The sequence below is a fragment of the Physeter macrocephalus genome, chromosome 16, assembly GCF_002837175.3.
Source record: "Physeter macrocephalus isolate SW-GA chromosome 16, ASM283717v5, whole genome shotgun sequence".
Taxonomy (NCBI): Eukaryota; Metazoa; Chordata; class Mammalia; order Artiodactyla; family Physeteridae; genus Physeter; species Physeter macrocephalus.
The window spans coordinates 85,576,600-85,588,358 of NC_041229.1; the positions used below are offsets into that span (position 1 = coordinate 85,576,600).

The 11,759-nt window shown below is 47.8% G+C and overlaps 1 protein-coding gene across 1 annotated transcript in view; it reads left to right on the forward strand.

The window, feature by feature from the left end:
- The first annotated feature begins 5,759 nt into the window (after window positions 1-5,759).
- KIAA1549L (KIAA1549 like) overlaps window positions 5,760-11,759 on the forward strand; it is a 300,435-nt gene continuing 294,435 nt past the window's right edge. The window contains exon 1 of the mRNA XM_055078652.1: window positions 5,760-6,006. Within this exon, the coding sequence (XP_054934627.1) occupies window positions 5,760-6,006 (247 nt within the window). The remainder of the gene's footprint in view (window positions 6,007-11,759) is intronic.

Consider the following 11,759-nt stretch of genomic DNA (forward strand, 5'->3'; position numbering starts at 1 on the left):
TTAGTTCCCTGACCAGGGATTGAGCCCATGCCCCCTGCAGTGTAAGCGGGGAGTCCTAACCACTAGACCACCAGGGAATTCCCACAAGTTGCTTCTGAAGGGGTGATGGTTTCATCTGGTCTGAAGATGCACTTGATTAGATTTTCTAATAAAATAGAAGTGTTTTTGGCAAACAAAAAGGGGCATTGGTTGGTTGGAGGAGCTGGCATTTATTGCTAGTGGGCTAATATCCTTGTTAGGATATGTATTGTTTGTATTACACTTCTTATAGACCTTTAAAAAATGATAGAACTTTAAAATGAAATTTTAAATGTAAATATTCTCTCCTTTATGTGCATTGAGAAAGACTTTATATAAAAATAACATCAAAGACTTATTGAGCACTTTGTGCCAAGCTTAGTTGTTTTTGGACAGCTTTATTGAGCTATGACTTACATAACATAAAATTCACTAGTTTTAAGTGTACAAGTCAATGAATTTTGGTCTATTTACAGAGTTAATCGTCATCACCACGACCTAATTTTAGAACATTTCTGTCACCCTAAAAAGAAAGCTGTGCCCTTTGCAGTCAGTCACTCCCCATTTTTCTTCCCTTGGCCCCCGGTCACCACTGTGCTACTTTCTGTCTCTTTGAGTTTGCCTTTTCTGGACATTACATGTGTGGAATCATATAATGTGTGGCCTTTTGTGACTGACTTCTTGGATTTATCATAATATTTTCAAGGTTCATCCACGTTGTAGCATGTTTCAGAACTTCATTCCTTTTCATTGATGAATAGTATGCTGCTGGACCACATTTTATCTGTTCACCAATTCATAGAGATCTCGGTTGTTTCCACTCCTTGGCTGTTGTGAATAATATGCTGCTACAAACATTTGTATTTGTGTGCACATTTGTTTTTATTTATGTTGGGTAGCTACCTTGATATCTTGGGTAGACATGTCCAATTTTCTTAAAGAGGAATACTGAGGCACAGAGAGTTTAAAAAATTTTCCCAGGGTCACCAGTTATTAGGTGATAGAGTTAGGACTGGAACCCAGCTTGTGAATCAGTGAGATTTTCAATGGCCAGTGCTAGTTGCCATCCCATAGGGCCTGAGGAAAGGGTTTAACGTAGCTAAGCTGGAACATGAAGGCAAAGTGTGCAGTGGAAATGAGCTAGCCTCAGAGTGCCAACACCTGGACCATATCCCCACTCTGCGATTGGACGAGCCCCAAAAGCAACAAATATTAACAAGACAAATTAGCCCTTGACGGTTAAAAAACTAATTTTCTCCTCCCACTGGAGGATTTGGAGAGCCATTAGCCAGAAGCCGGGGAGTTGAAATGTCATGAATGGAAAACCAGTTCAAATCAACAAACACTGAATCTCTAGGCTGCTGTAGGGGCCATGGCGAGGACTGAGATCAGCATCACCCACCTGGGCACTCGGGGTTGGCCCTAGTGGGTGCTGGCATCACCTTGTTGGGCCTGTTGTGCTGGGCCTTAGAGTGAGCTTTGGAAACTTAGAAACATAGGTTGAGAGATGAGCGAAAAGGGAAACCAAGATGATCCACCCTTCTGCAACAGCCTCCTTTCAGGTGGCCCCTTCTCTCTAGTCTCATGCCTCCTCTAGTGCATTCTACTGGGTAGCTCTGCTCTCAGGTCCCCTCTGCATGTGGCCACAGCACTTGCCAGGCGAGGCAGACTTGTGTGTTTCCTTGTCTCCCTCACTCTAGGATGGGGGCAGCGCCTTGCATACTGCAGGGTCTCTGGGACCTACCACAGTTTTGGGCACAGGAAAGAAGGGCTTCACAGTGTAGACCTGGGCTTTGTACCAGCAGGAAGTGTCAGTAACAGAGATCAGAACTAGAGAAGAAATATCTGCTTATTGCAAAAAGAATGAAACAGGCCCAGGCATTCCCCTCCACGGTAATGGTGGAAATGTCAAGTTGAGGGCCTAAAACCACTGCCCAGGGATTGATCTCCCCACCCCCTGAACCCCAATCCCGCCTCATAAATGCTATGCACAAAAGACACTGACTTTATAAAGCTACATAGCAAAAAATTCACACATAGGTTAAGTCCAAAAGCCCTGTTTAAATAGACTAAAATTAACAAGAGGGTTTATGGTTTAAGAGGGTTGCAATTGTCATATTATATATAACAGATAAGATTGATTGAGTGCTTATTGTGTGTCAAGTGTACTTCTAAATGCTTGAAATGTATCAATTCAATCCTTAATACAACCCAAAGAGGTAGGTGCTCTTACTATTTCCAATGTTATAGATGAGATCTATAGAGATTATGGGATTTGCCCAAAGTTATACAGGTAGTAAATGGTAGACGCAGAATTTAAATCTACGTAGTCAAGTAACAGAGTCTGTACCCTCACCGATCAGTCAAGGACTGGGATCTCATCAAGCTTCCTGAGCCTGCAGGAAACCTCTCCGGAGCTGTTCCTACTGGATGAGGATAAGGTATAAACTCAGACTCTCTACATCTGCCTCCAGCTTAGGTCTCCGGCCTTGAAGCAGGATCTCCTCAGGTCCCCTCTGTGCTGCCCTCACCAGATACTTTACTTTTCCTTGAAAAATGCTGCAAACTCTCACGCCTTTCTACCTTATCTTTTGTGGTGCCAGCAAACTCCAAGTTTAAATGTTACCTCCTTTCACCTTTCCTCTCCCTCCAGGCAGAAATAGCCAGCCCTCACCCACATTCTCGCGATGATGGGCGATGTGCATATATGCCTCTAGTGCATACTCACTGTATCTCTCTGAGGCTAATGCCGTATGTGTCTGCCCCCTAACTAGATTTGAGACTGGGGCTTCTTGAGGATAAGCATTGTGTCTGCTCTTGAGGCCAGCTCATCAGAGAGAAAAATTCTATGAAACATCAGTCTAACCACCAAAAACACTGACAAGTAATTTATACCTTATCTAACTCTGGCAAATAATGTTGAAGGGAAAATCCCAATTACAATGCAGAGGATATACTTTGCTATCTCTCAGCCCCAAATCTCTGTCCCCCAAATCTCTCTCCACTTCCTCTACATGCTCACGGAGAACCCAGCTTTGGTTGGGTTTTGCCTCTCTTGCCTCATAGCCTCTCCCCTTCTGGATCTTTTCTATCTCTTAGGCCAGCAACGTTCTGTCCCTTTCCATGTGAATTCAGTCAGCCCCTCTGGCTTCCTCAGTCCTAGCCTCCCTCTCTATTCTCTCCCCACTGCAATGTGCAGAAAAGGACTGGGTTTGGTGGGGTGGGGCGGGAGAGGCTATGACTAGTCAAGGGTTTATATTTCTCTCCATCACACGTGCCTGTGTCCTCAGCTGCTAACTCAGAGCCGGCACATCACTGGTGCTCCGGAGACTGACTTTTCTTCCCCTTTTCCTCTCCCCACCTTTGGGAAAAAGCCCAAATGTGTCCAAAGCCTTCCACAAGTTGGTCCCAATATTCCTTCCCCTCTCTACCTCCCGCTTCTTCCTAACAGAGTTCTTAGCTTCAAACAAGCGGCCCCAGGGCTCCACGCATGCATTTTTCTACCTCCCTGCCCACTTTTGCTCTCTTTTCTCTTTGCCCTCTTTTCTCTCCATGCTCCCTGCTCCTCAACACCTCCGCTGCTCCAAACGTTGGCATCTTTCAGTCCAACTTTGCCTAGACTGCTGGCACCATCACGCCCCACCCCGCTGTCCCTGGGATCACCCCTTGTGGCCAGCACCATGCCTCCTATCTTATGGTGTTGTCTGAATCATGGCTTTCTCATTAGTGGCTCAAAATGATTTTTTTGAGCTGTTTTATTGCCGCAATTAGACTGCAATTTTTTAAAAAAACCAGCAGAAGTGATTTAATTGAACAGCAAGCTTAAATAATAAGAACCCTAAGAAGGTATTACTATATGTCAACAAATTTTAGGTGCATGATAAGACACATCTGACTTCTGAGAAGTTAATATGTGAAAAAATGTGTGTCTTAGATGACATATGGTGTTATTTCGATCCTACAGATGCACAGTAAGTGAGATTTAACACTTTTCCAGGCCCACTGGCTGGCTTGCTGTGCCCTGAATGCCCCAGCCAGCTGTGCTCCCGGGTTTTTGCCCTTGCTGCCCCTTTTTCCTGGCATGCTCTTTCTGCCAGGCTTATTCCCTCACCTTCTTCAGGTCTTTGCTTAAATGTCACCTTCTTGGTGACACCTTCCTTCCCTCTAACATTGCAACACTCCGTCCCCGATTTTTTCTTTCACACTGATTTTTCTCCATAGCTTTTTATCACCGGCTGACATTTTATCTCTTACTTATTTGTTTATTGCCAGTGTACTTCCACTAGAATGTCAGCTCTAAGAGGGCAGGGATTTTGTTGGTGGCTGTTGTCTTCAGTGTCTAGAACAGTGCCTGACACATAACAGGCCGTCAGGAAGTATTGTTGAACGAATAGAGCTGGAGCTTCATCACATCAGGGACTGTGTTTTTGCTCATCACTTAGATCCCTGATGCCTCGCATAGTAGCTGGCAAGCAGTGGGCCCTCAATAAATATTAGTCAATAAATAGGGGATGTGTGAAGCTCCGATGAACTAGGTAACTTGCTTCAGGACATCCAGCTTTGCAAGGGGAAGAGCAAGGAGGCCAGTTCTGCTGATTTCGGGCCCTTGTGTCCCACCGGATAGTGACTGTCTAAGTGTCCTATTTTCAGGAGGGGACTTATATGAAGAGACTTTCCCCTGGTCTTTCCAATGCGCACGGCTTTGCACATTGCGTGGCTGCAATAAATATTTCTAATGCGTTTTAACCCAGAGTGTTATTGCAACTAGGCCACAGGTGCTTCGGTTCCTCAGGGGTTAAACGGGCATGCGGGTGTCCGAGGGCCCCTCAGAGAAGTAGTGAACAAACAACACAAAGCGCTTCCCCCATCTAAAGGGCTTTCCAAAACCCAGGCGAAAGGGCTTTCTGACCTCTTCAGCACGTTGACCACGACTCTTTACCCCGCTTTTCCGGGCCGGAGGACCTTTCCTGCCGATCTCCCCTCCTCTAGCCGAGGGACTGGTGGGGAATGCGAGGAAGGGAAGTCCACCCCTCCACCGCCCTGTGCGGATGTCCGCGGCGCGCGAACAGCCGCGAGGGCTCCCCCTCCCCAGCCCGGAGCCCGGCAGGGCGCGCGGGTGCGGGGGGCGCGCGGTGGCTCCACGCGGGGATGCGCGCGCGCGCCTGCCTCGCCTCCCTCGCCTGCTCGGGTGGCTACGTGCTTTCTTTGTCAATGAGGCGCCGCTCTGAGCTGCAGTAACACTCTCGGCCCGGGAGCCGGAGCCGGAGCCGGAGCTGGAGCCCGAGCCCGAGCAAGCGAGCGAGGAGAGCGCGGCGGAGAGGCTGCAGCCGGCGGCAGCAGGGAGGGCCCCGAGCGCGCCCAGCGGCTGCCGGCCCCCGCGGCTCGCAGCCTCGCCCCCTCAGTCTGCGGGAGTCCGCCCGTGGGTGGGGGCTCCGGGCGGCGCCCGTCCCACCCTCGCTGCCCCGGGGCGCGCCGGCGCGCGGCGACGGGCACCGTGGGAACCCCGGCCCGCTCCCGCCGCGGCTCCATGCGGCCCCGGCCCCTGCGCGAGTGAAGCCGCGGCTCCGCGGAGCTCGCTCCTGGCGCGGCAGCAGGAGCCAGCGAGTCGCGCCGCCCGGCGCCCCCGCCCTCCGGCGCCCGGGCCGTGGCCGGAGATGCCCGGTGAGGACCGGGGCGCCGAAGGCTGGGCTCACCGGAGCGGTGTGGAGCGAGGCAGTGGCCTGGATGAGTGAAGCGTCCCCATGGCTCGGCAGGAGGCGAAGCCCCAGGGCCCGAGGGAAGATGGGCCGGAGGTGCGGGGGCGCAGGGGCCGGATCCGGGCGTGCGGGCTCGGCCGGGCTGGCGGGGGAGCCGCGCGCTGCCCGGGCGTGAGGGGCCCCCGGGTTGCCGGGCCCCAGGATGCGCCGGCGCTGCCGCCGCCGCCGCCGCTGCTGCTGCTGGGACTTCTGCTGCTGGCGGCCCTTCCGGAGCACTGCCTGGCCGACCCGGGTAAGCACTTGGCGGCTGCTTTGTGTCCGCGGAGGTTTCTGGAGGAGCGGGGCTGCCCGACGGGGCCGGCACCTGACCCGGTGGCGGTGGACGAGAGGTCTTTGCAGCACCGGCGCTAGGATTTTCCCCGCCCTTTGCTGCTGCAACAGCAGGCGAACTGTCAGAAATCTGTCTCCCGGGAAGGCACCGTTGAGCGGGGAAGTAAAAAGAGGTGCATTCGCATCTTCCTTCTGGACAAGTGGCAGGTCCTTCCTGGTGGTCCCCAAGGCACGCTTCATTTAGATAAAGATATGCTGTGTTTAGGACACTTGAAAAGGGATGTGTTTTAGTAGGACACACGAAGTGGGGACGTCTACTATGTTTTGGGCTCCCTGACGGTTGTCCACTTTGTTTTAACTGCACGAAATGGCCCAGAGAGTTTTAGGCAATTCCCGTGTCGGCGTTTTCCTCTCTGTCTTGACAGGAGACTCCTTTTTCTTTTGGGATAGAGGTACCTAAAATAATTGCTTGCGTCTTGCAAAAGGATTGAGTGTATAATCCACTGTTTGCAGGAGGTTAGTTAAAAATAACCACGCTTGGCTCTTTTGACTCCCAAGACTCGTCAGGAAATAGATTTCTGTAATTTCTTGGACGGTTTTAAAAAATCTGTTTTAACTATTTAGGGGGGATTATTCGGCTAATGTTTTTCAAAACTTCCTGTGCGGTCAGCAATTGCCTTTGAAATAAGAATGATTACTATGGCACTTGTAAAGGGCAGGCTTTTGTTTGTGAAATTCTGGGCTCTTGGTACATTTCATTTATCAAGGAATATAGCCCTTGCTTCAGCCAGTATGCTTCTGTACTTCTGTGGTTTTTAGCAAGGATTAAAGAGGACTGTTTTTTCCCAGTGTGCCTTGTCCCCCAAATTAGATTAAATCTCCTAACTATGAAGGAGTTCACACTGTTTTAGATAAGAAGGTTTCAAGTTAAAAACATTTCCTGTCTTCAACAGCTTAATTCAAAGCCCATTTTCCTTTGATTCACTTAAAAGGTCACTGACATGAGGTGTCTATGTGTGCAAGTTGCTCTCCAGGAATTGTCTATTGTGATTATAGTGGTGAGAAAGTTCAGTAATCTTTGGAAGTTCAGTAATCTTTGGATGTGTGCCCGAGACCCGAGAAAACCTCCGAAGAACTTTAGCCCCCAGTTTTTATGCCTCTAGCAGTTTTCAGTGATGTGTATTTGATGGTTAAAAGGTAAGTTCTGCGTCAGACACATGTAATTACCTTAGTATTCACTGGATCAGAAGAAACACACTTTGAGTTTTTATTTAAAATGAATCAGATCCTTAATAGTTTTGTAAACAATTTATGAGATACCAACTTTTGGATGTTCTTCATTTGAGTGCAGATACCAAAATCTGTGCAACCGTTTGTAATATGTGAAATTTAGATTTTATGTATTTATCCTATTGGGCCTGATATGTCAGATGGTTTCCTCTGATCGGCTTTGAATTTCTGATCTCTCTTCTGACCTTTGTACATTGCCCCTTTGAAACCTCTGTGACTTTTCTTGGCTCTTCTTTCAGACTGCCAGAGCCTGACTTAGGGGACTTCTGTATCTTTTGTTTTTAGCCCTGATGTTCTTTTCCTTTATTCTCTTAGTGTGGTGATCCTGGGAATCGCTAGGAAAGATGCTTTGATTTAAATGATGGTGAAAATCAGTAGTCCTCTGTCTTCTTCCTTCTCATTGGAGTGACTCGTTGAGTCCTCTGTGCTTTTTGGGTGTCCTTTCTGCTGTCACTCTTGATGACCAATTTCCCGTGGTCCAGCTCACCTGTGGATCCAGAGTCTACTGCCGGGCTCCATGGTTTCCTGTGTGTTTGCCTCTGATTAAACTTCATGACTTGTTTTTCTCTCAATGGAAGAGTTAAACGTTGGGCTCCCTAACTTGCCTCCTGCCTGCTTTCATTTGTTCTCTGATTTCTACCGGAGGCAGCTTTACTGCAGGGTGAGTGAGTCTTGGACCTGATGCAGGGAGTCCCAAGGGGACTGCTCCCCAAGGGAGCAGTGTCAGGAGGGAGGCAGGAGAACAGATGACATTTTCCTGAGACCTTTGACTTTCAGCAGACTCCCTGGTTTTGAACTTTTTCTGAGGCACAGCTGCTGCTTGGTGCTGCCACTCGCTGCAGAGTTGAGTCTGAGGCAGGATTGCATGAGAAGCCAAACACTGATTCTAAGATCCCCCTGAATGTGCTAGCTTGCTACAGTCATGTCATTTGCATGGTTGCTGTGTCTTGTTTTCTAAGCAAGGCTAAGCCAGACATTTGCCTTGGCTGACAAATAGGTAAAAATAGGTTGGTTTCTGGACAGTGCTATAGGACCTTTGTGTCCTGGAGCCCCTGCAGTGTGTTCCCAGCCCACCTCCACCCACTCCACCCCAAATTCTTTTGATTTAATATTCCTGAGGAATTGGGGTTCCTTCTCAAGGCTGCTGTCTTGAATGTCCTCTCTTGGACTTCCTCTCCTAACTTCTATCTCCAGGAAACCCTTGCTCCCTGACTTCTCTTTTGCATGTGGGAGACTGGTGTGGAAAAGAAGGTTCTTTACAGAAGCAAGCTCTGACATCTCCCCATTCTCTTTTGCCCTCTAAGGCTCTGGGCAGATTGGTAAAGTTCAAATTTGACTTCCCGATCTTCTTAACTACTGATCTTCCATTCAGTTCATGTCAGGAAACATTTCCTGTGTGTCTTTTAGGCAGGTGCAGTGCTCATTCCTTTATGTGAGCTGGCCTCTCTGGGCCTCAGTTCTCTTGTCTGTAAAATGGGGATAATAATAGTTCCAGTCTGATTGGGTTGTTGTGAAGATTCAATGAGTTTAATATATCCGAAGTGTTTAAAACAGTGCTTGGTACATAGTAAATGCTCAGTGAATGCTAGCTGTTCTTATAAAATTGACTGAACATTTACTCTGTCCAGGTGCTGTGCTGGGGCAGGGGATACAGACATGCATAAGGGTCAGGCAGTTTGTAGAAACCCCTCATGAATAGGGTGATACACGTCCTTGAACTCTGATACTGTGTGGTCAGAGCAAATAAAATGAAGGCACAGTTAATTCTGGAAGACCAGGAGCTTTGGAGGATGAGTAGGTGTTGGCAGGGTTGATGGTGGCATTTCAGGCAGAGGAGAAGTAAAGGTTCTTTACTTCTGTGGCCAGAAGCACAGGATGCTATAGGGAGGAGTACCCTGGACTCTCTCACTGCCCTTGGGCTTTCTGAAGCCCTCCTCACAGGCGCTCCACCCCCACAGACCCTCCTCTGCGTCTCCCACCAACTTGTAAGTTCCTGATTTATCTTTGTTTCCCTCTTGACTGTTACAATGCCCAGCACAGTGTAGGTACTCATTAATGTTTCAGCCTTCTTACACTCCTATTCCTTTAGTTTGGATGATTCTGTTAGATGTTAGAATAATTATCTCATCTAAGTAATCCACAGCAAGTTGTTATTGACTGCTTTATTCAGGGAGTGTATTTGCATTTTGAAAGACTCTCTAATTGAGCACAGTATATGGGGGATAATTTTGACCTAGGATGTCGTTTTTACCCCTCTCCAACATTTTGTACATCATCAGATTGGAGTCCCATTCGAAACAGGTGCAACAGTTCATTTGTTCATTCATTCATTCATCCATCCATCCTTCCATCCATCCATTCATTCAGTGTATCTTGAGTACCTCAGCTTTTTGAGGTTACAATAATGAAAGAAAACAAGCTCCCATTCTCATGGCACTTAGGAACTAGCCCAGTGCTTTGCAGACTTTACTGTGCATGTGAATCACTTGAAGATCCTGTTGCAGATTCTGATTCAGTAGGTCTGGGATAAGGCCTGCGGTTCTGCATTTCTAACAAGCATCAGGGTGATGCTGATGCTGACCCCACTTTAAGTAGCAAATGAAAATAAACGAATAAATGTAGGTTGGATGGTGGTAAGAAAAAATGAACCAGGGTAAGAGGATAGCAAGAGGCTGATGTCTATGTGCATGTGTACCCTCATGCATGTGCCTGGTTATCTAGAGTGATGGCGGATGTCCCCCATGTCGAGGTGACATTTGAGTAGATACTTAAAAGTGGATATCTGGGAAAAGGTATTCAGGCAGAGGGGAAAGCAACTGCAAAGGCCTTGAGGAGAGACTGTTTGGGATGGTTGGGGAACAGCAGGGAGGCCATGTGGAATTGAGTGAATAGGGGGAAGGTGGTAAGAAATGACGTTGAAGTGGGAGCTGGGTCCAGATCATATAGGACTTTTTGACAAAGTGAAAACTTGGTATTTTACTTTGAATGAGATTAAGCAAGAGGTGACGTGATCTGACTTCAGTTTTAGAAAAATGCCCATGGCGGTCATGGGGACAAAAGACTGTAAGGTCGGGACTTCCCTGGTGGCACAGTGATTAAGAATCTGCCTGCCAGTGCAGGGGACACAGATTTGAGCCCTGGTCTGGGAAGAACCCACATGCCACGGAGCGACTAAGCCCGTGCGCCACAACTACTGAGCCTGCGCGCTACAGCCCAAGAGCCACAACTACTGAGTCCGCGTGCCACAACTACTGAAGTCCACACACCTAGAGCCCGTGCTCCACAGCAAGAGAAGCCACCACAATGAGAAGCCTGCGCACTGCAACGAAGAGTAGCCCCCTGCTCGCCTCAACTAGAGAAAAGTCCGCGTGCAGCAATGAAGACCCAATGCAGCCAAAAATAAATAAAACTTAAAAAAAGTAAAAGACTGTGAGGTCAAGGGTGGAAATGGGGAGACCAGGTAGGATGGCTTAGACAGTGGGGAGAAGTGGTTAGATTTTGGACATCTTTTGAAGATGGAGCTAATAGAATTTTCTCATGGATTAGAGGTGGGGTGGGAGAGAAGGAGAGGAACCAGTATGGCTCCAAGGTTTTTGGCTCAAGCAACTGGAGGTTGAAGTTGCCATCGAGATGGAGAACGTTACAGGAGGCTCAGGATTTGGGTAGGAAATAAAGAGTTGGTTTTGGGTTTGTTAAGGTTGAAATGTTTATTAAACATCCAAGTGGAGATGTCAGATAGCCAGTTGAACAAAGTAGTCTGGAATCCCAGGCTGATATTGGGTCCAGAGATATAAATTTGGAAGCCATCAGCACGCAACTAAGCAAGAAAGTATAGAGAAGGGGGAGATCTCAGCAATGAGACCTGGGATACCTCAGCATTTAGGGGTTCAGGAGACAGGGGACCAGCAAAAGAGACTGAAGAAGGCTAGATAGGGACTAGCAATGGATGTTGTATTTAGAGATGTGGAGATGTTTGGTGGCCCTAAGAGTGGAGGGGACAAAAGTCTTGCTGCAATGGGTTCAAGAAAGAAAGAAAGAAGAGAAATCGGGAGACAGTAAAAAAGACAACTCTTTTAGTCTTTTTTATAAAGGAAAGCAGAGACATAGGGGAGGTGGGTCAAAAGAGGGTTCAGATGGGTTATAATTACATTATATTTGTACTTTCTCATTTTTTTTCCCAAAAGGATTTTATTTATTTTTTGAATTTTTGAATTTTATTTTATTTAATTTTTTAATACAGCAGGTTCTTATTAGTCATCCATTTTATCCACATCAGTGTATACATGTCAATCCCAATCTCCCAATTCATCACACCCCCACCCCCACCCCCCGCCGCTTTCCCCCATTGGTGTCCATACGTTTGTTCTCTACATCTGTGTCTCAATTTCTGCCCTGCAAACCGGTTCATCTGTACCATTTTTCTAG